At 40.2% G+C, this 19,388-nt stretch overlaps 1 protein-coding gene across 2 annotated transcripts in view; it reads left to right on the top strand.

Moving 5' to 3' along the window:
• The window catches only part of LOC107099336 (protein tweety homolog 3-like), a 32,751-nt gene that overhangs the window by 9,518 nt on the left and 3,845 nt on the right, over window positions 1–19,388 (top strand). For both annotated transcript variants that reach the window (XM_015397410.1, XM_015397412.1), the window contains exons 3-14: window positions 3,702–3,898; window positions 7,571–7,682; window positions 7,777–7,997; window positions 8,498–8,593; window positions 8,740–8,812; window positions 8,928–9,003; window positions 11,284–11,339; window positions 11,458–11,550; window positions 11,645–11,737; window positions 11,820–11,956; window positions 15,085–15,255; window positions 17,000–17,075. In XM_015397410.1, the coding sequence (XP_015252896.1) occupies window positions 3,702–3,898; window positions 7,571–7,682; window positions 7,777–7,997; window positions 8,498–8,593; window positions 8,740–8,812; window positions 8,928–9,003; window positions 11,284–11,339; window positions 11,458–11,550; window positions 11,645–11,737; window positions 11,820–11,956; window positions 15,085–15,255; window positions 17,000–17,075 (1,401 nt within the window). The remainder of the gene's footprint in view (window positions 1–3,701; window positions 3,899–7,570; window positions 7,683–7,776; window positions 7,998–8,497; window positions 8,594–8,739; window positions 8,813–8,927; window positions 9,004–11,283; window positions 11,340–11,457; window positions 11,551–11,644; window positions 11,738–11,819; window positions 11,957–15,084; window positions 15,256–16,999; window positions 17,076–19,388) is intronic.

The raw sequence follows: 19,388 nt of genomic DNA, 5'->3' as shown, positions 1-19,388 counted from the left end.
CCAGGTTTTTATGTCTTCAAGACATGCCTGCAATTTATCTAATGGGTTAGCTTCATCTGGATTTATGGACAGATTATCATTAGCATAACAGTGGAAATTAATCCCATGCTGTCCAATAATTCTACCGATTGGGAGCATATATACAGTAAAGAGAATTGGTCCTACCAGTGATCCCTGTGGTACTCCACAGGTAACCTTTGAGCATGAGGAAGATTTGTCATTAATGTGAAGAGACTGAAATCAGTTAGACGAACTGATATATTCGTAAGCCTGACTTATTTTAGGAGCAAAATACAATTGAAAAGGGTGAAATCTGTACCTGCATGCACACTCTTTTTTCCCCTTAAAAGATACAATGTAGCCCTGACATATGTCCACTTTCAGATAGATTGCTAGCAGTGCTCTGTGAAGCCAGACTTCACGTTGAGGATTCAATTCAGCCGTCTACCTCAGATGTGTTAGACCAGGGAAACCTCGGACAGTAGCAGGAAGGACATCCTAAAGAACAAGAGTTTGACACCTCTGACCCACAGTGGCTTGCTGGGCAAAAAGCAGTTAACGGTCTTTAATGGTTAACCTTGGTTATGAAAGGGGACAGGAACTTGAACTTGCTCTGGTCAGATGGGAGAAGCATGCAGCTTTCTGGCCTTATCTTTGCTGCGGGAAACTAAAATCTTATCACCACAAGCTCAGTAGCCCTGCCATGGGCAAATGCATCATGATGATTGTTAGTAGGAAGAATGGTAAAAAGACTCCAGTCCTGATGGCGGTACATTGCATTATATAGAGAACATAGACAGCTGAAGACTTTAGCTTAGGGAGGATGTTTACCCTTTAGAACATGAGCCCAAAGCTGCAATGAAAATGGTGCAGCCCAGTGGTGCCAAACCTCCAACCCTGCAGTCCTGAGAGCTACGATAAAAACACCTGACTCTTTTCATCAGGGAGCTTGTTACTGAGCCAATCACTTCCATCAAGTTGAACCTTTAGCAACTTTTAAACCCTCAGACCAGCCAATCTGACTGCGATTTAAAAAGCAGCTCTCCACATGTGGATTACACATCTGTTAAAGTGATTGTCAGGAGGAAATCCTGAGAGGTAGAGTTCCTTAATATTTAAGAAGGGACATCCAGAATCAAGATTTAATATTGGAAATATAAGGTATCATAAAAAATGTCAGCAGTTTGCTCTCTAAAACAAGATGGACATTATTGCCCTTGGTTAATAAAAACTAACAAAGTTGAGATGATGAGACGGTGTCGTGGTCACACCTGCTAACCCCTACACAATAGTTATCATCGTTCTTGTAAGCGTGACTTAGTCTCACATCCCACTAAACCCAGCTTGGACAAATCACGTCTTTTGGACGGGGAAATTAAATAACTGATACAAAAAGCCTCTTAGACGCTGCAGCGGCAGGAAGCTCCTGGAAGGGCTCGGATTGCGTTACTCTCCGGAGTCCCCTAGAAATGCACCGTCGCTGTTTCTAAACGGCTGCAGGAGGTGTTTGTCTGCTGTTAGTAGTCATTGAAAATGGCATTGCTGTGGAGTTTCAACTCCAGGTGAAAAAGGAAAGTAAACACTTTGGTGAATTTATATGTATTAAAAAAAGACACCTAGTTGGCCTGCTGAAACAGCCTGTCTTTATCCACTTCTCTCTTCTAGTCTAGACTTTAGTCATGTTCTTTTACATCTTCCTCTTCATGTTCTTTGTTTTCCAAATTCACTTCCCCCTTTTCCCTTCTGCCCCCCCTCCCATCCTCAGCCTCGTTTGACACTTCAAAGCTTTTGGAGCTTGAGTGATCTGTGTGGTTGGTCTTTATCACACATGGTTCCTGAACAGCAGCACTTCCTCTCCCTCCGTGGAGGTGCTGCCGTTTGATGAGGTACAAATGCAGCACAATGCACCGCTGCTGCTTGTTCTTGGTGTACTCACTGAAAACCACTATATATTAGACAAGAAACAGCAAGAAACAAGAGGAACACTGCTAATATGTGTGAATGTCTGCTCGGTCATGTTGCCTGTCTGCATTTTGCTCATATCCACTAATGGGCTTCCTGTGTTCTTTATCCACATCCTAAATGGTTCTCTTCCCAACGATAAAAGATGATCCAGAGCTGGAGTCTTCTGTGGACTGACAGTATCAGGCCAAGATTTGATGAAAAAACATAAATACAAATTCTATTATATATTAACCAGATACAAGTAGATCTAATGCCATGATCTAACAGATAGTGGTATCTGTCCAGTTTCTTTTAGCTTGTGACTCCATCTTGAGAAGAAATTGTAAGATGCATATGATCACATGTGCTTTCAGCTCAACAACCGGCTGTTTTTCTATTCAGATTTTAGTTTTTGGGATAAACAAGCAGCCATGAACCCCTGCTTGACTGATCTTTTGTTATTCCCTTCAGACAGGTCGACCCATTTAGATTAGATGGAGGTCAGAATGTGATTTCAGAGTTCAGATTCTGCAACCGTACAGGGGTGACATATGGGAGCGTTTTGAAAAAAAGATGTTATTAGAGCTACATTGTTGATGCCGTTTCTTCAAAAAAGGAATAGGATCTTTACATTACAACAGAGCGATGGTCAGATAACCATTTTTAAAAAAAGCCTCTGTCTGTTCACACAGAGCATTTTCCAAACCTTGTAATGAAAAGTTAAGTGGAAGGAAAACGTGTCAGAGAAAAATTGGCATAATTTGTAGGAATAGCTGCTGCATTTAGAGAATTGCAAAGCAATGTTCATTTAAATATTTTGGGATGAAATAAAACATATTGACAGCAGCTGGAGTGAGAGCTGCAGGAGTCACTACACAGCGATGGATCCAGGACATTGGTTGTATTCCAAACTCCCCTACTTCCTGAACTTAAGCCAGCTCCTTTGTTTCCTGTCTTTCATTACTGAACAAACTGATTAATCCAGGTGTGTCTGATCATTCTCATCATAGTGACTGAGGTGAAGTTCAGGAAGTAGTGGAGTTGAGCATATAGCCCATTAGTGCATTTCTTTTTTAAGAGCTAGGGAGATAAAAATGTAGTGATGCTCAGTGGTTTGAAGTCCTAATTTCAGATAAAAGTAAATTTTGCATACTATTTGGAGGTCAGGGTTGAATATGTCCGAGAGGAGCTCAACCCGAGCTGTGTAAGGTCCAGTGTGAAGATTCTGCAATACTGATGATAACCTGATATATGTAGGTGTTGATCCATTGAGTCTGAAAGTTTTATCCCATTTGTTGCACCACGCAGAAAGAAGCAGCTTTAATATTGTTAGGTTAGAATTGGTCAGTCATATGGACCATAAGTGTAAATTGGATGCTTGTGTTTAACACTGATGACAGATGCTTTAAATTGTATGTGACACATTTACTCTGTAAAAATAAAAACTGGGATTTTCAATTATCCCCAAAATAAAGCTGAAATCTGCTCTGGTCTCGTGAGCTGGATGCGTTGTTACACCCTTACTGCTAAATCATGCAGGCGATCTGCTTACTGCTCCTATCAGCTCACAGGCTTCCTGTCTTCTGTATCCACTTCCTAAATGTTCTCCTTCCCAGTTATAAAGACAAGTCTGACTCGTTTTTTTCTTTTTTTTGCATGCTGACTGTAATAACCACATTTAAAAGAAACTATGGCAACGATGTCTATGACTAAATACAAATTCTATCATGTTCTTTCTCCCTCTTTCATGTCTCTAGTCGATTTTGCTCATTGGTGCCGTGGCTTTGCTGTGTTTGGGCCTGGACCTGATCTTCCTGCTCATCTACTCCTTTTGGCTTTGCTGCCGAAGATGCAAGAAGGAAGACCCGTCACATTCCCATTCGCACTCCCATCAGCCCACTGCCGACTGCTGCTGCACCGCGTGGTGCGTCATCATCGCCACGCTAGTCTGCAGGTGAGAGGCTAAATGATTAAAGCTTGGTTTTTACTCAAAAACTACCTATTTGGCAGGTTTAACCTCCGCTCTGTTGCTATGGCTCAGGCTGTAGCGAGTCCTTAGAGTCCAGTTTGTCTTAACCCTAATTAAGGAATTGACCCTTACCCAGCTGCCTGAAACTCTTAACTTTCCCCTAAAGCTCTGTTAAATCTCCCCACGGCGATTAATCAGCACAACTTACTCTGTGGGCTAATTTAGGCTGAGCGGTGTGTGCTTTCAGATCTGCAATCGTCTGACCAGGGCTCCTTTCTTGGCTTTGCTCTGCTAACAAACCAGCTCTGTTTCTGTGGGGCTTCTACTGACACAGAAGGTGCCTCTAATTACCGACAGTTGGCTTTAAACTATTTGTCTGTCAGGCCCATGTCTATTATTTGACAGTAATTTTGTTGAAATGCAGCAGAGCTTGCTTAAACGAGGTGTAATTGAAGAAGCAGATATTTCCAACCATAAATAAACAGGAGAAAAAAGGGAAGGAAGGAAGACGTCTCTCCTCTGGACGGACTTATTGCACATATGGAATATGACCTTGTTTATCAATAGGAATGCAAAAACAATATAACTAATTGAAAGGTTCAGATTTGGGGAGTTTACACAGCAGAAACAGTTATGGCATGTGTTTATCTTTATTTAGTAAGTGGATGAGTTTTTCCAGATGAATGCAAGGATGTCAAAGACTCTATTGTATAATCTGTAGACTTTTTAAACTAGGCAATGTTATGCCACTAAAGCAGCTCTGGATAGACCATATTTACAGACAAAGATGTTTTTTTTTTATCCTAAATGTATACATATTTGGTCTGGTTTTGATTTAGTTGCTGCTTTGACTGGGTTTCTCTTTTAGCAGTTCTTTCTTTGATTAATTTATTACGATTAATCTATCTGTTTAATCCCTAATTGGCAAACATGTAAAAGATGATTGAGGATTCAGATTATTGGGTTTATTTAGAAGCAGCAGCATAATCTTCAAAATAGCCCAATATTTAATTAAAGGGGAGAAATTTCTTGATTTAAAGTCTCTATACTCCAGTTAACGATTAACTGATTATTAACTTGGTTCATGATTGTTTCAATAATTGAATAATCACCCTTCATTTCAATTATATTCGGTTATATTGTTTAAGCCCAGTCACCACTAATAGGAGCTTTGTTAATTCTAGCTCAGATTGTCTGCAGGATTTAGTTATGAGCATTAACATGGCTTTGGAAAATGGATCATATGTTTTTCTTATAAACCATTTTGGTTTATTTGGGGAAATTGTTTGATCATTATTCTGCCTAGAGTTGGGAATGCTATAGTTTTCTGTTTGCTTATTAAAGCCTCATGGCCTCTATATATATTTATGCACCAGTTGAACAGAAAGTCCTGAGTTTTATGTTGAGTTTCATGACCCAAACGACTGAGAATTTATGCCGACTCATGAGTTTAAGATTTCTTGAATCGGATCAATTGAAAACAAGAGTGTAAACAAAAATATTTTTCCGTCGCAAATGGTTTGAATGGATTGCAGTATTTCCCCCCATATTTTAATAAATATGCTCTAATTAAACAGTTTTTAACATTTTATTTGAAGGCTCTTTCTGAAATCTAAATTCTGGTTTAAAAGCTGCTAACTTTTGTCTATATGATGCTCGCTGCGTACAAACGTGGGGATATTTTACCCAGGCGACCCCTCTGCAGGTCAAATGCTGATCTCTATGGTCGGCGCTGCAGACTAGGAGCATCTTATACTCAGCTGAGACTTTTCCTCCCACTTCCTCTTCTCCATCTCTTTCAGCCTTTATTTATTATTTCTCTCCAATCCAACTCTCTGCCTGCCCTAGAAAGGTTGCCATGGAGACAGCAGCAGATCTGATGCAGAGACTAGAAATGAATTATACAGTCATGGGAAGCTATCTGTGTGACTGAGGGGAGAGAGGGTTTCTGTAGATTTTTAATACTTTATGATTTGTTATAATATTGTTACCCAGGATTTGATTTGCTTTAGAACAGTTATGTTTTTGGCATGTTTGTTTTTTTGTGTGTGCACAACTATTGCCCATGATTCTTTGTCCACCATTTGATATGACATCATCGCCTATTTTTGGCTCTGTGCCAGTTACATGTGGACTTCCTCCGTTTGTGTTCCAGTGTGGTTTTGTTCCCGGAAAGAAACAGGCCAGTAGGCTGAGGGGAGCAGGATCCATTAAATCACAGCCGGCATATCTGATCATTAATGATTTATTTTGGAGAATAAAACAGAGGGAAACAAAAATGTCCTGGACGAAATGAAATGTTTTTGATATATTATAAATATTTGCTATTTAATATCTTTTTTAGAAATGTAAATATGCATTTTTTCCCTTTTTGGAGTTTGATAAAAAAAAAAAAAAAAGGAATTTTTATGTATCTGATAATATTTTTGCTTATTTTTTTGGGATTCTACCCCATAATAGTACAGGTTGCACATTTTGTTACTGAAACCCATTCAACCTATTTTTAACAGCTCTTCCTCTTAATGAATCTCAGTTTCTGTGTTTTTGACTAATTCTACTTTTTTTTGAGCACGACTTTGGTGACTGAGTTTTAACTTAACATTCATCATAAACACTTTTTTTTCCTGCATTCACAGCTTTTCCACTGAGCTTGTTATACGTGCGCTTTGAGGTGCTAATTTACGTGCAGCAGCACGCTTCCTGCTCATGATGTCAGGACACTTCAGATTTAATGGGCTAATGCTGAGAAGAATCATTGTTTTCTGGTTCTAAATTATATTTCCCATTAATCTAAAACATTCTTTTTATTTAATTAATATTTCTAAAATATTTAAAGGGGCTGGCTGAAGAAAATGACTGGATATGATTAGCAGGTCGAACAAATATCAGTTGAGAGAAAGATTAAAAGGGAGAAAGGAGTGAATTAGAGAGTAGAGTTAGAAGGATGGCTGAGGTTAATAGCTTATGTGTTCATCAACATGCAGAGAACAAAAAGCTCCTGCAAACAGACCCCCGGAGGATATATGTACGTCGTAAAGACAGATGTATAATGGAGCTATTACATATCTAATGAGCCTGAATGAATTGTCTTAACAATGCCCATAAATTCACCTCTTCAAACCCGTCTAGTGCTTGCATGCATGCAGACAGCAGCAGAGTACAGTAGAGCTGTGTACATAAAGCACACAAAAGAAAGGCAGAGTAGGGGGGAGCACAAGCTTTCTGGGGCTGTGGGGGGATGAGATCTATAAGCATAGTGGGGTTAAAGGAGGGCGAGTGGGGGAGGAATGGATTAGATGCAACAAAAAAAAATTGTATTGTTGGTGATGTTTTAGAGAAAAGTTTGTTTCGGTGCTGCATACATGTGGGCAGAGCCCTGCTGAGGGATGCATTATTTGTGGTCTGGTGACCCAATTATTGTGTGTGAGAGAGCATGTATGGTGTGAATCATGTCTGATGGTGCTCTGACAGTGCTGCCTCCTGGTGGCTAACAGATGAACTGCACCCAGCTCCTCAGCGTTATGTCCCTTTAAAGCATGACCTAATCTTCTATGGTATGTTGCTTATGATAAGATGTTTGTTTTATTTGCTTCTCTGCATGGATGCTTTTGTTTAGAATCATGAATTGTTAATTGATTGATTCCTGTTTTGGTGTAGTGCTGGAATTGCTGTTGGATTCTATGGAAACGGGGAGTCGAGTGATGGAGCCAGTCGCCTGGCATACTCCCTTCGTCACGCCAACCGCACCGTATCTGGAGTGGAGAAACTGGTGAGCTAAATCCAAGAGTTCTGGATATTTTACTCTGAAATATCCATGTACATTTACTGGGTTGACTTTATCGACGTTATCTCATTTTGTTTAGGTGACAGACAATGCCCTAGCCTTAAACCAGACAGTGGAGGAGAACCTGGCCCAGTTAGAGACAACCTTTCAGGAGCAGACGGACTATGTGGCCATCGTCCAGAAGCTGCAAGGACAGTTAGATGAGCTGGTTAGGCTGATGGTGGATGTCCCCTTCTGGTCCAACACTGACATCTCCCTGGAGGACTTAGCCCAAAAAACAGAGGCCTTTGACTTTTACAGGTCAGTAAACTCAAAACTTTTGAAATCCATCTTATTTGACCTTAATAGATAATTATCCATGTTGTTATTAAGCATAAATGTTAGCATTGATGATTAATCACTGAATTTAATCAGATGAAAGCCTATCTATAAGAACCTGCACATACTTCTTCCACATACTACACTAAATCATCAGCCCGGCCTTCACAGTGCGGGCAGCCCAGGCTGTCCAGGAACAGCCTATAAGGGTTTTGGAAATGGCTGCATTCCTGAACCCATCCCAGTGTGCTCCCTGGCATTGCACATTTTTTCTGCTTCTAAAACAAACTGAGGACTAAAGGTCCACCCTCTGCCTGCTATAGCCCATCTAATAGAGGACTTGATAATGAGGTCATCAGGGTTATTTCCATCACCTATCTGATCATACATTTACAAGCATTCCTTCCTCATGTTAATTTGGCCTTGTGTAGGTCTTGATATCCTCTCCTGTGGTATAACATTTCCCTGTTTGTGGTCTGTAGGTGGTTGGGTTATCTTGCTCTGCTACTGTTTGACGTCCTCATCTGTCTGCTGGTCCTCTTTGGTCTCATTCGCAACTCTCGGGGCACTCTGATTGGGTAAGAGCTGTTGCATCATCCCCACCAAACTGCCTTTGATTGGACCGAATAAAACATTGTCTGTTTTGTGAGCATGTATCTCCAAGAACTCTGACTTGTGTTTTGTCAGTGAGTTTAATATCAGCTTTTTCCTTTTTCCCATCTAGAGTTTGCTTCCTTGGGGTTCTGACTCTGATAATCAGCTGGGGTTCTCTGGGCCTCGAGCTGGCTGCCGCTGCTGTAAGTTAACCATGGCAACACAGCCGAGCTCTCCGGTTCTGCAGTGATGTAATCCCTACCTACTGCTGGAGCCAGTGTGCGCTTGTTCTCTTATATGTGTTTTAACCTCTTACAGTCAGCCAGTGACTTCTGCGTCTCTCCAGATGCCTACATCACCAGCGTGACCAAAGAAAACGCAGTCATCGATCAAGGTACGCAGGCAGAAACAATACAGCCCTGCTGCTTCTCAGAGGTGGTTCATAAATGATGAACTTGTTGTCCGTTTGGGTTGACGGAGAAGCAAAGACGTGTCGACTCGACTTTTGACAGCCTAAGCCGCAGACGCCGTTGCTTCTATTTTTAACCAGCTGGGTTTTTTTGTTTGTGTGCAACTGAGCGCATCCAGTGGGATTGCGTTTGATTGACACCCTGGTTTCTAACAGCTCTTACTGTCTCTCCCTCTGCGGGCTGCTGTGCATCAGAAACCATGTCTCCTTCCTGCTGGTCTCAAGGGCGTTACAGAAAGAATCCTTTGCATTTTCATTTACAATTTGAGCCTATTCGCTCCATTTATTCTCCATTTTTCATCTTTTCTTTCATATTCCCTCCTCTGCTTGGTTTATTAACCCGCCTCCCACACAGCTAATGACTCTAGTTTCCTTTCATTTTCTGGCTATAGAACATAGACATTCCCCAACTGTTTGGTAGAACAAAAATGTTGCCTTAGTATGAAGATAAAAGCCGTTTTGTAATGAAACCTCATATTGTGTATAGGGATGCACGATATTGGGATTTTGGCCGATATCCGATATGTCGATATTTTAAAACTCATGTAGCCGATAACCGATATCGATACCGATGTTAAAGCTGGACAAAAATAAGTAGTCATTGAAAATGGCATTGCTGTGGAGTTTCAACTCCAGGTGGAAAAGAAAAGTAAACACTTTGGTGAATTTATATGTATTAAAAAAAGACACCTAGTTGGCCTGCTGAAACAGCCTGTCTTTATCCACTTCTCTCTTCTAGTCTAGACTTTAGTCATGTTCTTTTACATCTTCCTCTTCATGTTCTTTGTTTTCCAAATTCACTTCTCCCTTTTCCCTTCTCCCCCCCCTCCCATCCTCAGCCTCGTTTGACACTTCAAAGCTTTTGGAGCTTGAGTGATCTGTGTGGTTGGTCTTTATCACACATGGTTCCTGAACAGCAGCACTTCCTCTCTCTCCGTGGAGGTGCTGCCGTTTGATGAGGTACAAATGCAGCACAATGCACCGCTGCTGCTTGTTCTTGGTGTACTCACTGAAAACCACTATATATTAGACAAGAAACAGCAAGAAACAAGAGGAAAACTGCTAATATGTGTGATTGTCTGCTTGGTCATGTTGCCTGTCTGCATTTTGCTCATATCCACTAATGGGCTTCCTGTGTTCTTTATCCACATCCTAAATGGTTCTCTTCCCAACGATAAAAGATGATCCAGAGCTGGAGTCTTCTGTGGACTGACAGTATCAGGCCAAGATTTGATGAAAAAACATAAAATACAAATTATATTATATATTAACCAGATACAAGTAGATCTAATGCCATGATCTAACAGATAGTGGTATCTGTCCAGTTTCTTTTAGCTTGTGACTCCATCTTGAGAAGAAATTTTAAAATGCATATGATCACATGTGCTTTCAGCTCAACAACCGGCTGTTTTTCTATTCAGATTTTAGTTTTTGGGATAAACAAGCAGCCATGAACCCCTGCTTGACTGATCTTTTGTTATTCCCTTCAGACAGGTCGACCCATTTAGATTAGATGGAGGTCAGAATGTGATTTCAGAGTTCAGATTCTGCAACCGTACAGGGGTGACATATGGGAGCGTTTTGAAAAAAAGATGTTATTAGAGCTACATTGTTGATGCCGTTTCTTCAAAAAAGGAATAGGATCTTTACATTACAACAGAGCGATGGTCAGATAACCATTTTTATTTAACAAACATTCAGACCAGATTGTCTAGCAGCACAAAATACCCCACAGGGTGTCTTTAAAAAAAGCCTCTGTCTGTTCACACAGAGCATTTTCCAAACCTTGTAATTAAAAGTTAAGTGGAAGAAAAACGTGTCAGAGGAAAATTGGCATAATTTGTAGGAATAGCTGCTGCATTGGGATGAATAAAACATATTGACAGCAGCTGGAGTGAGAGCTGCAGGAGTCACTACACAGCGTTGTATTCCAAACTCCCCTACTTCCTGAACTTAAGCCAGCTCCTTTGTTTCCTGTCTTTCATTACTGAACAAACTGATTAATCCAGGTGTGTCTGANAAGTTTTTAGACTTTAGAAACTCAGAAGCTGATCAAATATCGGGTTAAATATCGGTGGGGTGGCCAATGTCCGATATTCAGTTTTAAGGCCGATACCGATAGGGGGGCCGATTATATTGTGCGTCCCTAATTGTGTATGTCTGTAGTATTATTACACTGATACCAATCTGTTGATTCTTTCCCAGAAATCCTGCAGTATTACCTGAGGTGCAGCTCTGGAAAAGTGAACCCTTTCCAGCAGGTAAAAATGTCTCTCAGTATTGCACTTACTTTAAAATAGTCTTTTCCCTCATTTCTAATTTTCTCAGATTTGTTTTTGATCAAAAAGCTCAGTCTCTGGTATCTTGTTTGTTCTGTAGAGGCTGTCAGGAAGTCACAAAGCTTTGGTGGAGATGCAGGATGACGTGGCAGAACTACTGAGATCAGCAACACGTGATTATGCTACCGCCAAGGTCCGTTTGCTTAAAACTCAGCCACATATATCGCATTAGAGTTATATTGTCATCTCTTGTACTAAGCCCACAACCTTTCATGTCGGGTTTGCAGGAGAATCTTGAGCAAATCCAGTTGGTGCTGAATTCTACCGAGGTCGGCCTCCACCAGCTGACCGCCCTGGTTGACTGCCGCAGCCTACATATGGTGAGTCATGATTTCTTTGCTGGAGGATAGAAATCCAAGCCCTGCTCCCCAGCTGACTCGTCTCTTCTCTTCTCCCATAAAGGACTACGTCCAGGCTTTGACGGGGCTGTGTTACGATGGGGTCGAAGGTCTTATCTACCTGGTTCTGTTCTCCTTCGTCACTGCCCTCATGTTCTCTTCTATTGTGTGCAGTGTGCCACACACCTGGCCAAGGAAGAGGTAACCCACACACACTCCTGCACAGCTCCTTTCATGCTTGTATGAGATTTTTCCATTGGTCGAGGTAGCTCTGCTCATTCTGCTAAAATATTATGCAGTTGGTATAACAGTCTGAGTAAACTAAGATTAAAAAACATAAACAAATGTAATATTTCTTTGTGTTTCATTTTTCCTGACCTTATATTGACCTTAGAAAGTATTGGGAAAAAAGTAGCAACATTTAGGAGATCCTGTCTCCAGTGGAGGGAGGGTATAGTTGAGTCATGGCTAACGATACAATGGAAAACCTGCATACAGACTAAACAGCTCTTTCTTCACCCCTAAGTTAACCTGCTCACTAATGACTCACATGTAGATAACCGTGAACTGCTCTGCTGCCTAACAGAAAACAATGCAAAATGCCTCAACCAGAATCTCCTTAGGGCCCCCATGCATGTCATTGCTTTGGGTGTAAACTGTTATATCTTCATTCCCCTTGCTGCCTGTCTCTGCATCCATTTCTTATTTTATCGTCTGCCCTCATCACCACCAGTTCCTCTGATCATTTTTTTTGTATGTTTCTACAACTCCTGTTTTCTACGGACTCGGAGCATCCATATTGTGTTGGACAGTATGCCACCACACCACACTTCTTCTTGTTTTGTTTTTTTTTGCCCTGTGTCCCACTTCTCTCCTTCTGTTCCTTCCCCTTCTTCTCTGCCTCCTGTCCTGATTTGGAAATGCTTCGGGCTTCAGCGAATGATGGTACATATTGAGGGAACTGAAAACCACTATGATCAGATAATTCAGCATCGCAATTGGCTCAACAGACGTAAGCTTCATGCGCAGTGATGGATTTCAGTCCTATTGTAACAAAGCTGTGCGTAGATAGTGGTGTTTTTGTGTTTCTCTGTTGGGTTTGGATCAAAAGCAATACAGGTGTTTGGCCCAGCAGGATAAATATGTCTGTATCTGAAATTAATGACCCCTCAGTGGGTTCAGTAATGCAGGGACTGTGCAGCACTGTCCATGTTATTTAACTGGCAGAATACCGCCATCTGGTGGTGAGATGTGTCATTGTACTTTTTTGTGTAAACTAAATAGCTTCTTTCATTTTTATCTCTTTAAAACATGTGATAACAATGTTTATGCAGAGATATAGAAGATCCTCTAAGGAAAAAGAATGAGTTTTTGATGTGAGCGTGTACCTTTTTGCCTACATGTTGTCTCCAGCACTGTAGCCAGAGATCCAACTTCCAAATCAGCACACATCTTTATTTGATTTCTTTTTTTATGCCTCATTTCGTTACGTTGCTGGCCGTTTTGACATTTTTTAACCATTTTTATGTCTGAAAATGGTTTTATCAGTTCAGCCACATTATCTCCTTTTTTCCTAATACCTTTCTTTGCCTTACTTTCTATGAAGCACATTCAAAATGCACGACTTTAATAAAGAAAACCAGCCTTCTTGGAATTAGGGCTGGGCGATATTACCTAAATATTACAACTATACATTAGGGGATTTTGATGGTACATGTAAAATGCTGGGTTCCTTTGCACCGCTGGGATCATTTTGAAAAATTGGAATCAAGTTAGTAAAAACAATTTCCTTCCAGTATATTGTATCTTTTTCTTTTCTTTTTATATAAACAGAGCATTTCTGGGGAAGAAAATTGGTTTGTGACTTTTTGTATTACAGATTTAAACTAATATAAATTGGCCCAGATAGCAGAACAATAACACTTTATGGGACAATATCAGCTCAATATGATCCTAAATATCTTCAAAAGGCACTTTAATAATGTCAAACACTTAAAACATAAGATAATACAAAATCTTGTGACCGCCTTTTTATTCCACATCATTGTTTCCACTTGCAGTTGTAGTAGAATTGACAGCTAAATGCATTTGCAACAATCATTGCTTGATGAGTTAAAGAAAAGAAAAATCCCACGATAATGAACTGACCGTATTGGGAGAGGTGACCTGACAGTCATCAGACCAGTGATCAGTTAACAATATGGTATGTTTGGTTTAAAATCTATATGATGAAACAGAAAACTTTTTTAAACATTAGCATTCGTTAACAACTGTGACACAGGCTGAAAACAGCTGCATAAAGAGCTGAATAAAAGCTGTTTTAGCCACTGATCAACTTAGTCACCCTAAGCAGGCATTAGTAAAGACAATGGTCATCATCTGACTCTAGTGTGATTTCTTCTTCTTAGATGAGAATACCAGCTCTGCCCCTTGTTTTGTCCAAGCAGCAGCTTCTCTGTGTGGTTCCTTGATGTTTCCTGGAGTCTAACTCATCTGCACAGCAGCCTACAACCTGCAGAGTTTTCTATCTATTGATTCAAAATTTGTTAGACTGTCAGCTGGACTGTAGCCTCATCAGGGGACTCCTCTTTGGTGCAGCTAAATGCACTCCTGCTTTTAACCAGTCCATTGGTCCTGAGTGGTTTTCATTCATAAATAGGTTCTACGTAGGTATGTTGTCACCATGAAGCTCCTGGAGAGAACGGATGAGACGGATGCAGTTAGGAGAATTGTGAAATATTAAACTCCCTTTAAATGTAGTTTGCTAAGGAAGTCTCTGTTCGATAATTACAGGATTTTAATTTTGGAGGTCTTAAGTAGACGGAAATTCAGCGTGCTGTCTGGAATATATTTGGCTTATCGCCCAGCCCTACTAGGAATAAGATCCTTTTTGGACACACCAGCCTTTAATTACAGCAGTGAATCCTCTGTCTCAAAAATAGACTGCATGAAAACAATGACTGCATGGATATTTTTAAGCATATTTTGTTTATACCGTTTAAATAAATGAGTTTCTTTAAGAAGCAGAAATGCAGCTTCCTGTTTCTTGGCTTCTTTGTTTTTGCAGTAGATGTTTTTTTTTGTTTTGTTGTTGTTTTTAGATGAATGCTGCCAATGATTCGTTTCTTCTGATTCAGCTACCTGAGGCATGGCCTCAGCTGGGTTTTTGTTTTATGTTTGGAGCTCTCTCTTTAAGTACACCCTCCCCTCACCCTAACCTCCTCTTCAACCACTTGTTTATACTCTGTTGTCTCTCTTGGATCTCCCTTCCCTCTACCTTTTTTCCTTCATGCCCTCTCGTGCCCTGCTCTTAACCTGACCATTTGAAGGACGGATGACGAGGACGGAGAAGATGAGTCGGGCGCCTCACGCGGCGTGCACGATAACCTGTACCGCGTTCACATGCCCAGTCTCTACAGCTGTGGCTCCAGCTACGGTAGCGAAGCTAGCCTGCCCGCCACAGCGCACACTGTCAGCAATGCCCCCGTCACTGAATACATGTGAGTTAGCACCCACCGCCAGCTAGAGGCTAGCAGGACCAATACACTGCGTGCCATAGGCTGCTGATGTGAAGTCTTCCCAGCTTAGGCTGCTGTAGTTAGATATTCATCATAGAAAATTGTTAATAGATCTAGATCTCCTGTTCGAGAATAAAAGCCTGATTCCTCTTTTAGTCAGAATCTCCACAGTATTTTCAAAAACCAAATAAATGCAGTGAATCTATGTTAGCGCTCCTATAAAATAAGCTAATGATGTCACCTTGCATGCTGCGTGTTGATGCCACTGGATAAACCTTTATGCCCAGAACAACAGTAAAAAGCATATTAACTAATATGCTTGATGCTTTTTAAACCAAACAAGAAAAATGTTTTATCTGTCTTAAACAAGTAGGAGCCAAGTGTTGGAATATTTGTCTTGGCTTACCTGTTTACAAAGCCTTGAACAACTCTTTTTCTTTTCATTTTATCCCACGTTACAGCCACAGGCTTAAATTAACTTCTTAATTAGATTTTAAGTGATAAAAAACACAGACCAGAGCTGAATTGCGAACTTAGATAGAAATAATACAGATTTTGAATTTTAAAGTGTTGGATGGATCGAGCATCTATAAGGCGATTTTAAATGTTTGGTCTAAACTTTATCCAGGTTCATTTAATTAATCAATATCCTCTGATTAAAAAATATTTAATTGTAGGGATAGTAGGTTTATGGCTATTGTCCAGCTAGAAGATAAATCCAGGTTTTCTGCAACTTGTACAGGTTTTGTTCCAGTATTGTACTCTATTAAGCTGCTTCAGCTCTCCATTAAATCAGAGTTACTTCTCCTGGAAAAAAAATAATTTGCTAACATGAAACTACAATCTGTAGCTATGTTTATAGTCACAAATTCATAGTCAGATTTAAATACGTTTGTGCTAAAAAACAAAACAAAAAAACAAATATGATCAGATTGTATCGTTTATATGGACATGAGTAATCTGAATAAATGGCCGATTAAACTAAAGATCTTACATGTAAACGATCTGCCATTTATTCCAATCACCTACGTCAATGTAATGTAGCTTATGTTTTGTTTTTTAGCCTGTGTTTTAAAGTCAGGATAGTTTTCAGGGTTAGCTTTCTGCTAACATAGGGTTTTCCCTTTAGGTTAAAATATACAAAGTTTATCTTATTTTTACATTTTTGCCATTTCTCCTATATAGCAAAATGGAAACCAGATTTATCATTATTTTCTATCAACAATGCCTTCTTTGCTTCACTCTCTTATAAAGGAGTGTCAGCAGATGACAGGTGCCAGAGGTCTACATCCTGAGCCGTAGATCAGTACTCTTGGCTGCTTAGGTGGACATTTTAATATATATATATAGTATCGTCATTTATTTTCCAAATTAATGTAACTTAATATCTTCCAATCATTTAAAATTGTTCTAACACACCTTAAGGTTTGTTCTTCTAATGAGATAAATCCTTTTAGGAACTATTGCCTTATTTTTGCAAAATCTTTCAACATATTGATCAAAAGTATCCCTGATACTATTAGATTAATGTATTAATGTTTATTTTCCTGTGGCTCCTCATGTTTATTTTTGGTATATATTGCCATGCTGAAGGTGCATCTATAGTTAAGATCATTTATCCAGGGGCAATAATCCGAGTTGTAATGAGAAGCTTAGAGCTCAGGAACAGATCAGGAGCTCGGCGGCAGACTGACCACATGCAGTAACCTTGTATTTTACAATGCAGGAGCCAGAACGCAAACTTTCAGAACCCCCGGTGTGAGAACACCCCCTTGATTGGCAGGGAGTCCCCTCCACCCTCTGTAAGTGCACACTTTTTAGATCACACTCTCCCTTCTGCTGTCTTCCAATAGCCACAGCAGAGCTGGAGAACATTTAAGACTCCCAGAGATTTGATTTATTTGTTCCACAAATAGGAAGGAAGGTGTGCATCATTGGCCATCTTTATAGTCTAACAGCATTCTGTGTGTGGATATTGGAAGGCAGTCCTTTTTCCCTACATCAAGTGTTTCCCTACAGCAAGTGTCATCTTTGCTCAAACTAGAGCGTGATCATGGTTCACTTTACAAGCGTCATTTTGGCAGCCTGGGATAACTGGAGCTTGAAAAGAAGCAGTTTGTGTGTGAACTGAAAGAGAATATCAGCTGTTGGCCTCTATTTCTGATGTACAGTGGGTGAAAATTCACCTAGGTGTTATGAACGTTTTGCAGACTACATGTATTCATTTTTATTGTTAAGCAAAACTGATTTATACATAAATATACTAGCTGATATGAATTTTAGGTGCATCTCAGTTAATTGGTATATTAACAGAGGGCACTTTTCTAGTAACAGCAGTTCAGATTGTCACTTCCATACTACACCAAACAAACTAAGATATTGAAAGAGTTTATGTCGATTTATCTCATGAATTGTTATTAAAACCTCAAATCAAGTTTAGACATAGTTTCAATATTACATAAGACCAAAAACTAATTTTAAGACAGAAACACCAGCCTACTTAAATGATATCCATGTGCTGCACGGTTCATGTATTCATTGTTTAATCAGAGCTACATTTGCATGAATTAATGCGTCAGTGGAGTTAATACTTAGCAGTTCTTCCTTAATTCTTGACATGGTTTAGATCCGTTTTCTTGGCAGCCAGTCAAAGTGCTACTTTGTTCTGGTCAGTTCTGCAGGTGTGGGTCCCTCTGGCAATGTGGGCAGGAGCTGCTGGAAAATCAAATTAGTCCATAAAGCATGTCAGCAAACAGGAGTATAAAATGCTTTAAGTTTTCTGGTAGACGTTTGCACTGGACTGGACCTCTTCCTGTCGTGGACCAATGCTATGACTGCATGGACCTTCGAATAGGGATTAAAAATGCCTCATATTTGGTCTTATGTAATTTTATTTTTATTTTGTGGTAATCTGAATTTTGGGTTTAATATTCTAAAAGAAATACTTGACATATATGAATGCGTTTGGTAACTAAACGAGTCCTAAATGAAGTAAAGGTTTCAATGATGGTCTTCCTCAATGAGATCATTGTCTACTGGTGATTTGGGCTTAGGCTACAGCTGGGCTTGTGTTTGTTGAGGAAAAAGAAATCTGGCATCATTTCGCTTTGATGCTGTGGACTGTGGTAATTGATCCCTATAGATGCGTTCTGTGCCTGCAGTCTGAACGCTGCGTTCGCTCGCAGTCATTTTTTTTTTGAGAGAACTTCAACACCCCTGAAAAAAAAACTGGAGCCCAAACCTATGAAGGTCCTGCTTTCCCCTCCCTCCTGTTCCACACTGTGTCTGTGTGTGCACATCTTCTAGTCGAGGTGTATGTGTCTGCTGTTTCTGTGCACCCCCTCACCCGTCACCTTTCACCGTCGAACAGCCACACCGCCACTTTCCTCTCCACATCCACTGTCACCAACGTCCACAAATGGCCGCAGCTCGTCTTTTTCACAGAAACAGCTGATCATCTGCCCTCTTCAGGGATGTGGAAACCAAAGAGCCTTCTTCTGTAACTATCACACGAAAACCCACTAACTTTACCAGGCTAACCTACTACATCAGAAGTAGAGAACTAATTGAATCCCATCTCCTGATCTGTGATAACATCACGTAGCTCTAATCAGCAGCTAAATAATAAATCACTGTTGTTATCAGATCCTGGCTGTCCAAATGACTGATCACATGACCTGTATGTGTGTGTTTATCCTTCCATCTTCCTGTAATTGACACCAGATATTTACATAAACTGTATAAAGAAAGAGGAGATCAAATCTACCTGTTTTAATTTAGGCAGGAAAAAAAAAATGCTGAAAATTATTTCTGTATAAATACCTAGAATGTTGAAGTTTACTGAGGTGGAATTCTGTTTAAAGAACAACAGTGTTTTCCTGCAGGATTTTCAACTGTTTGCTCTTTGCACTGGTTGATGATGGCCGGCCCAAAACACTGACCCTCTGTCCTGATGCCATTTTATCAAAGAAAGGAAACACTCTATAGCTTTGTGACTGATCCTATTTATGCGACGATGTCATCCATCTGCGCTAATTCATACAGTAAAACAATCACACAGCATGATGCTGTCACCCCCATGTTTCCCGTTTAGGATGGAGTCATAAAAGGGCATG

This window comes from Cyprinodon variegatus, unplaced genomic scaffold, assembly GCF_000732505.1.
Source record: "Cyprinodon variegatus isolate N-32 unplaced genomic scaffold, C_variegatus-1.0 Scaffold860, whole genome shotgun sequence".
Lineage (NCBI taxonomy): Eukaryota > Metazoa > Chordata > Actinopteri > Cyprinodontiformes > Cyprinodontidae > Cyprinodon > Cyprinodon variegatus.
This window is presented reverse-complemented; position numbering and strand designations above follow the sequence as displayed.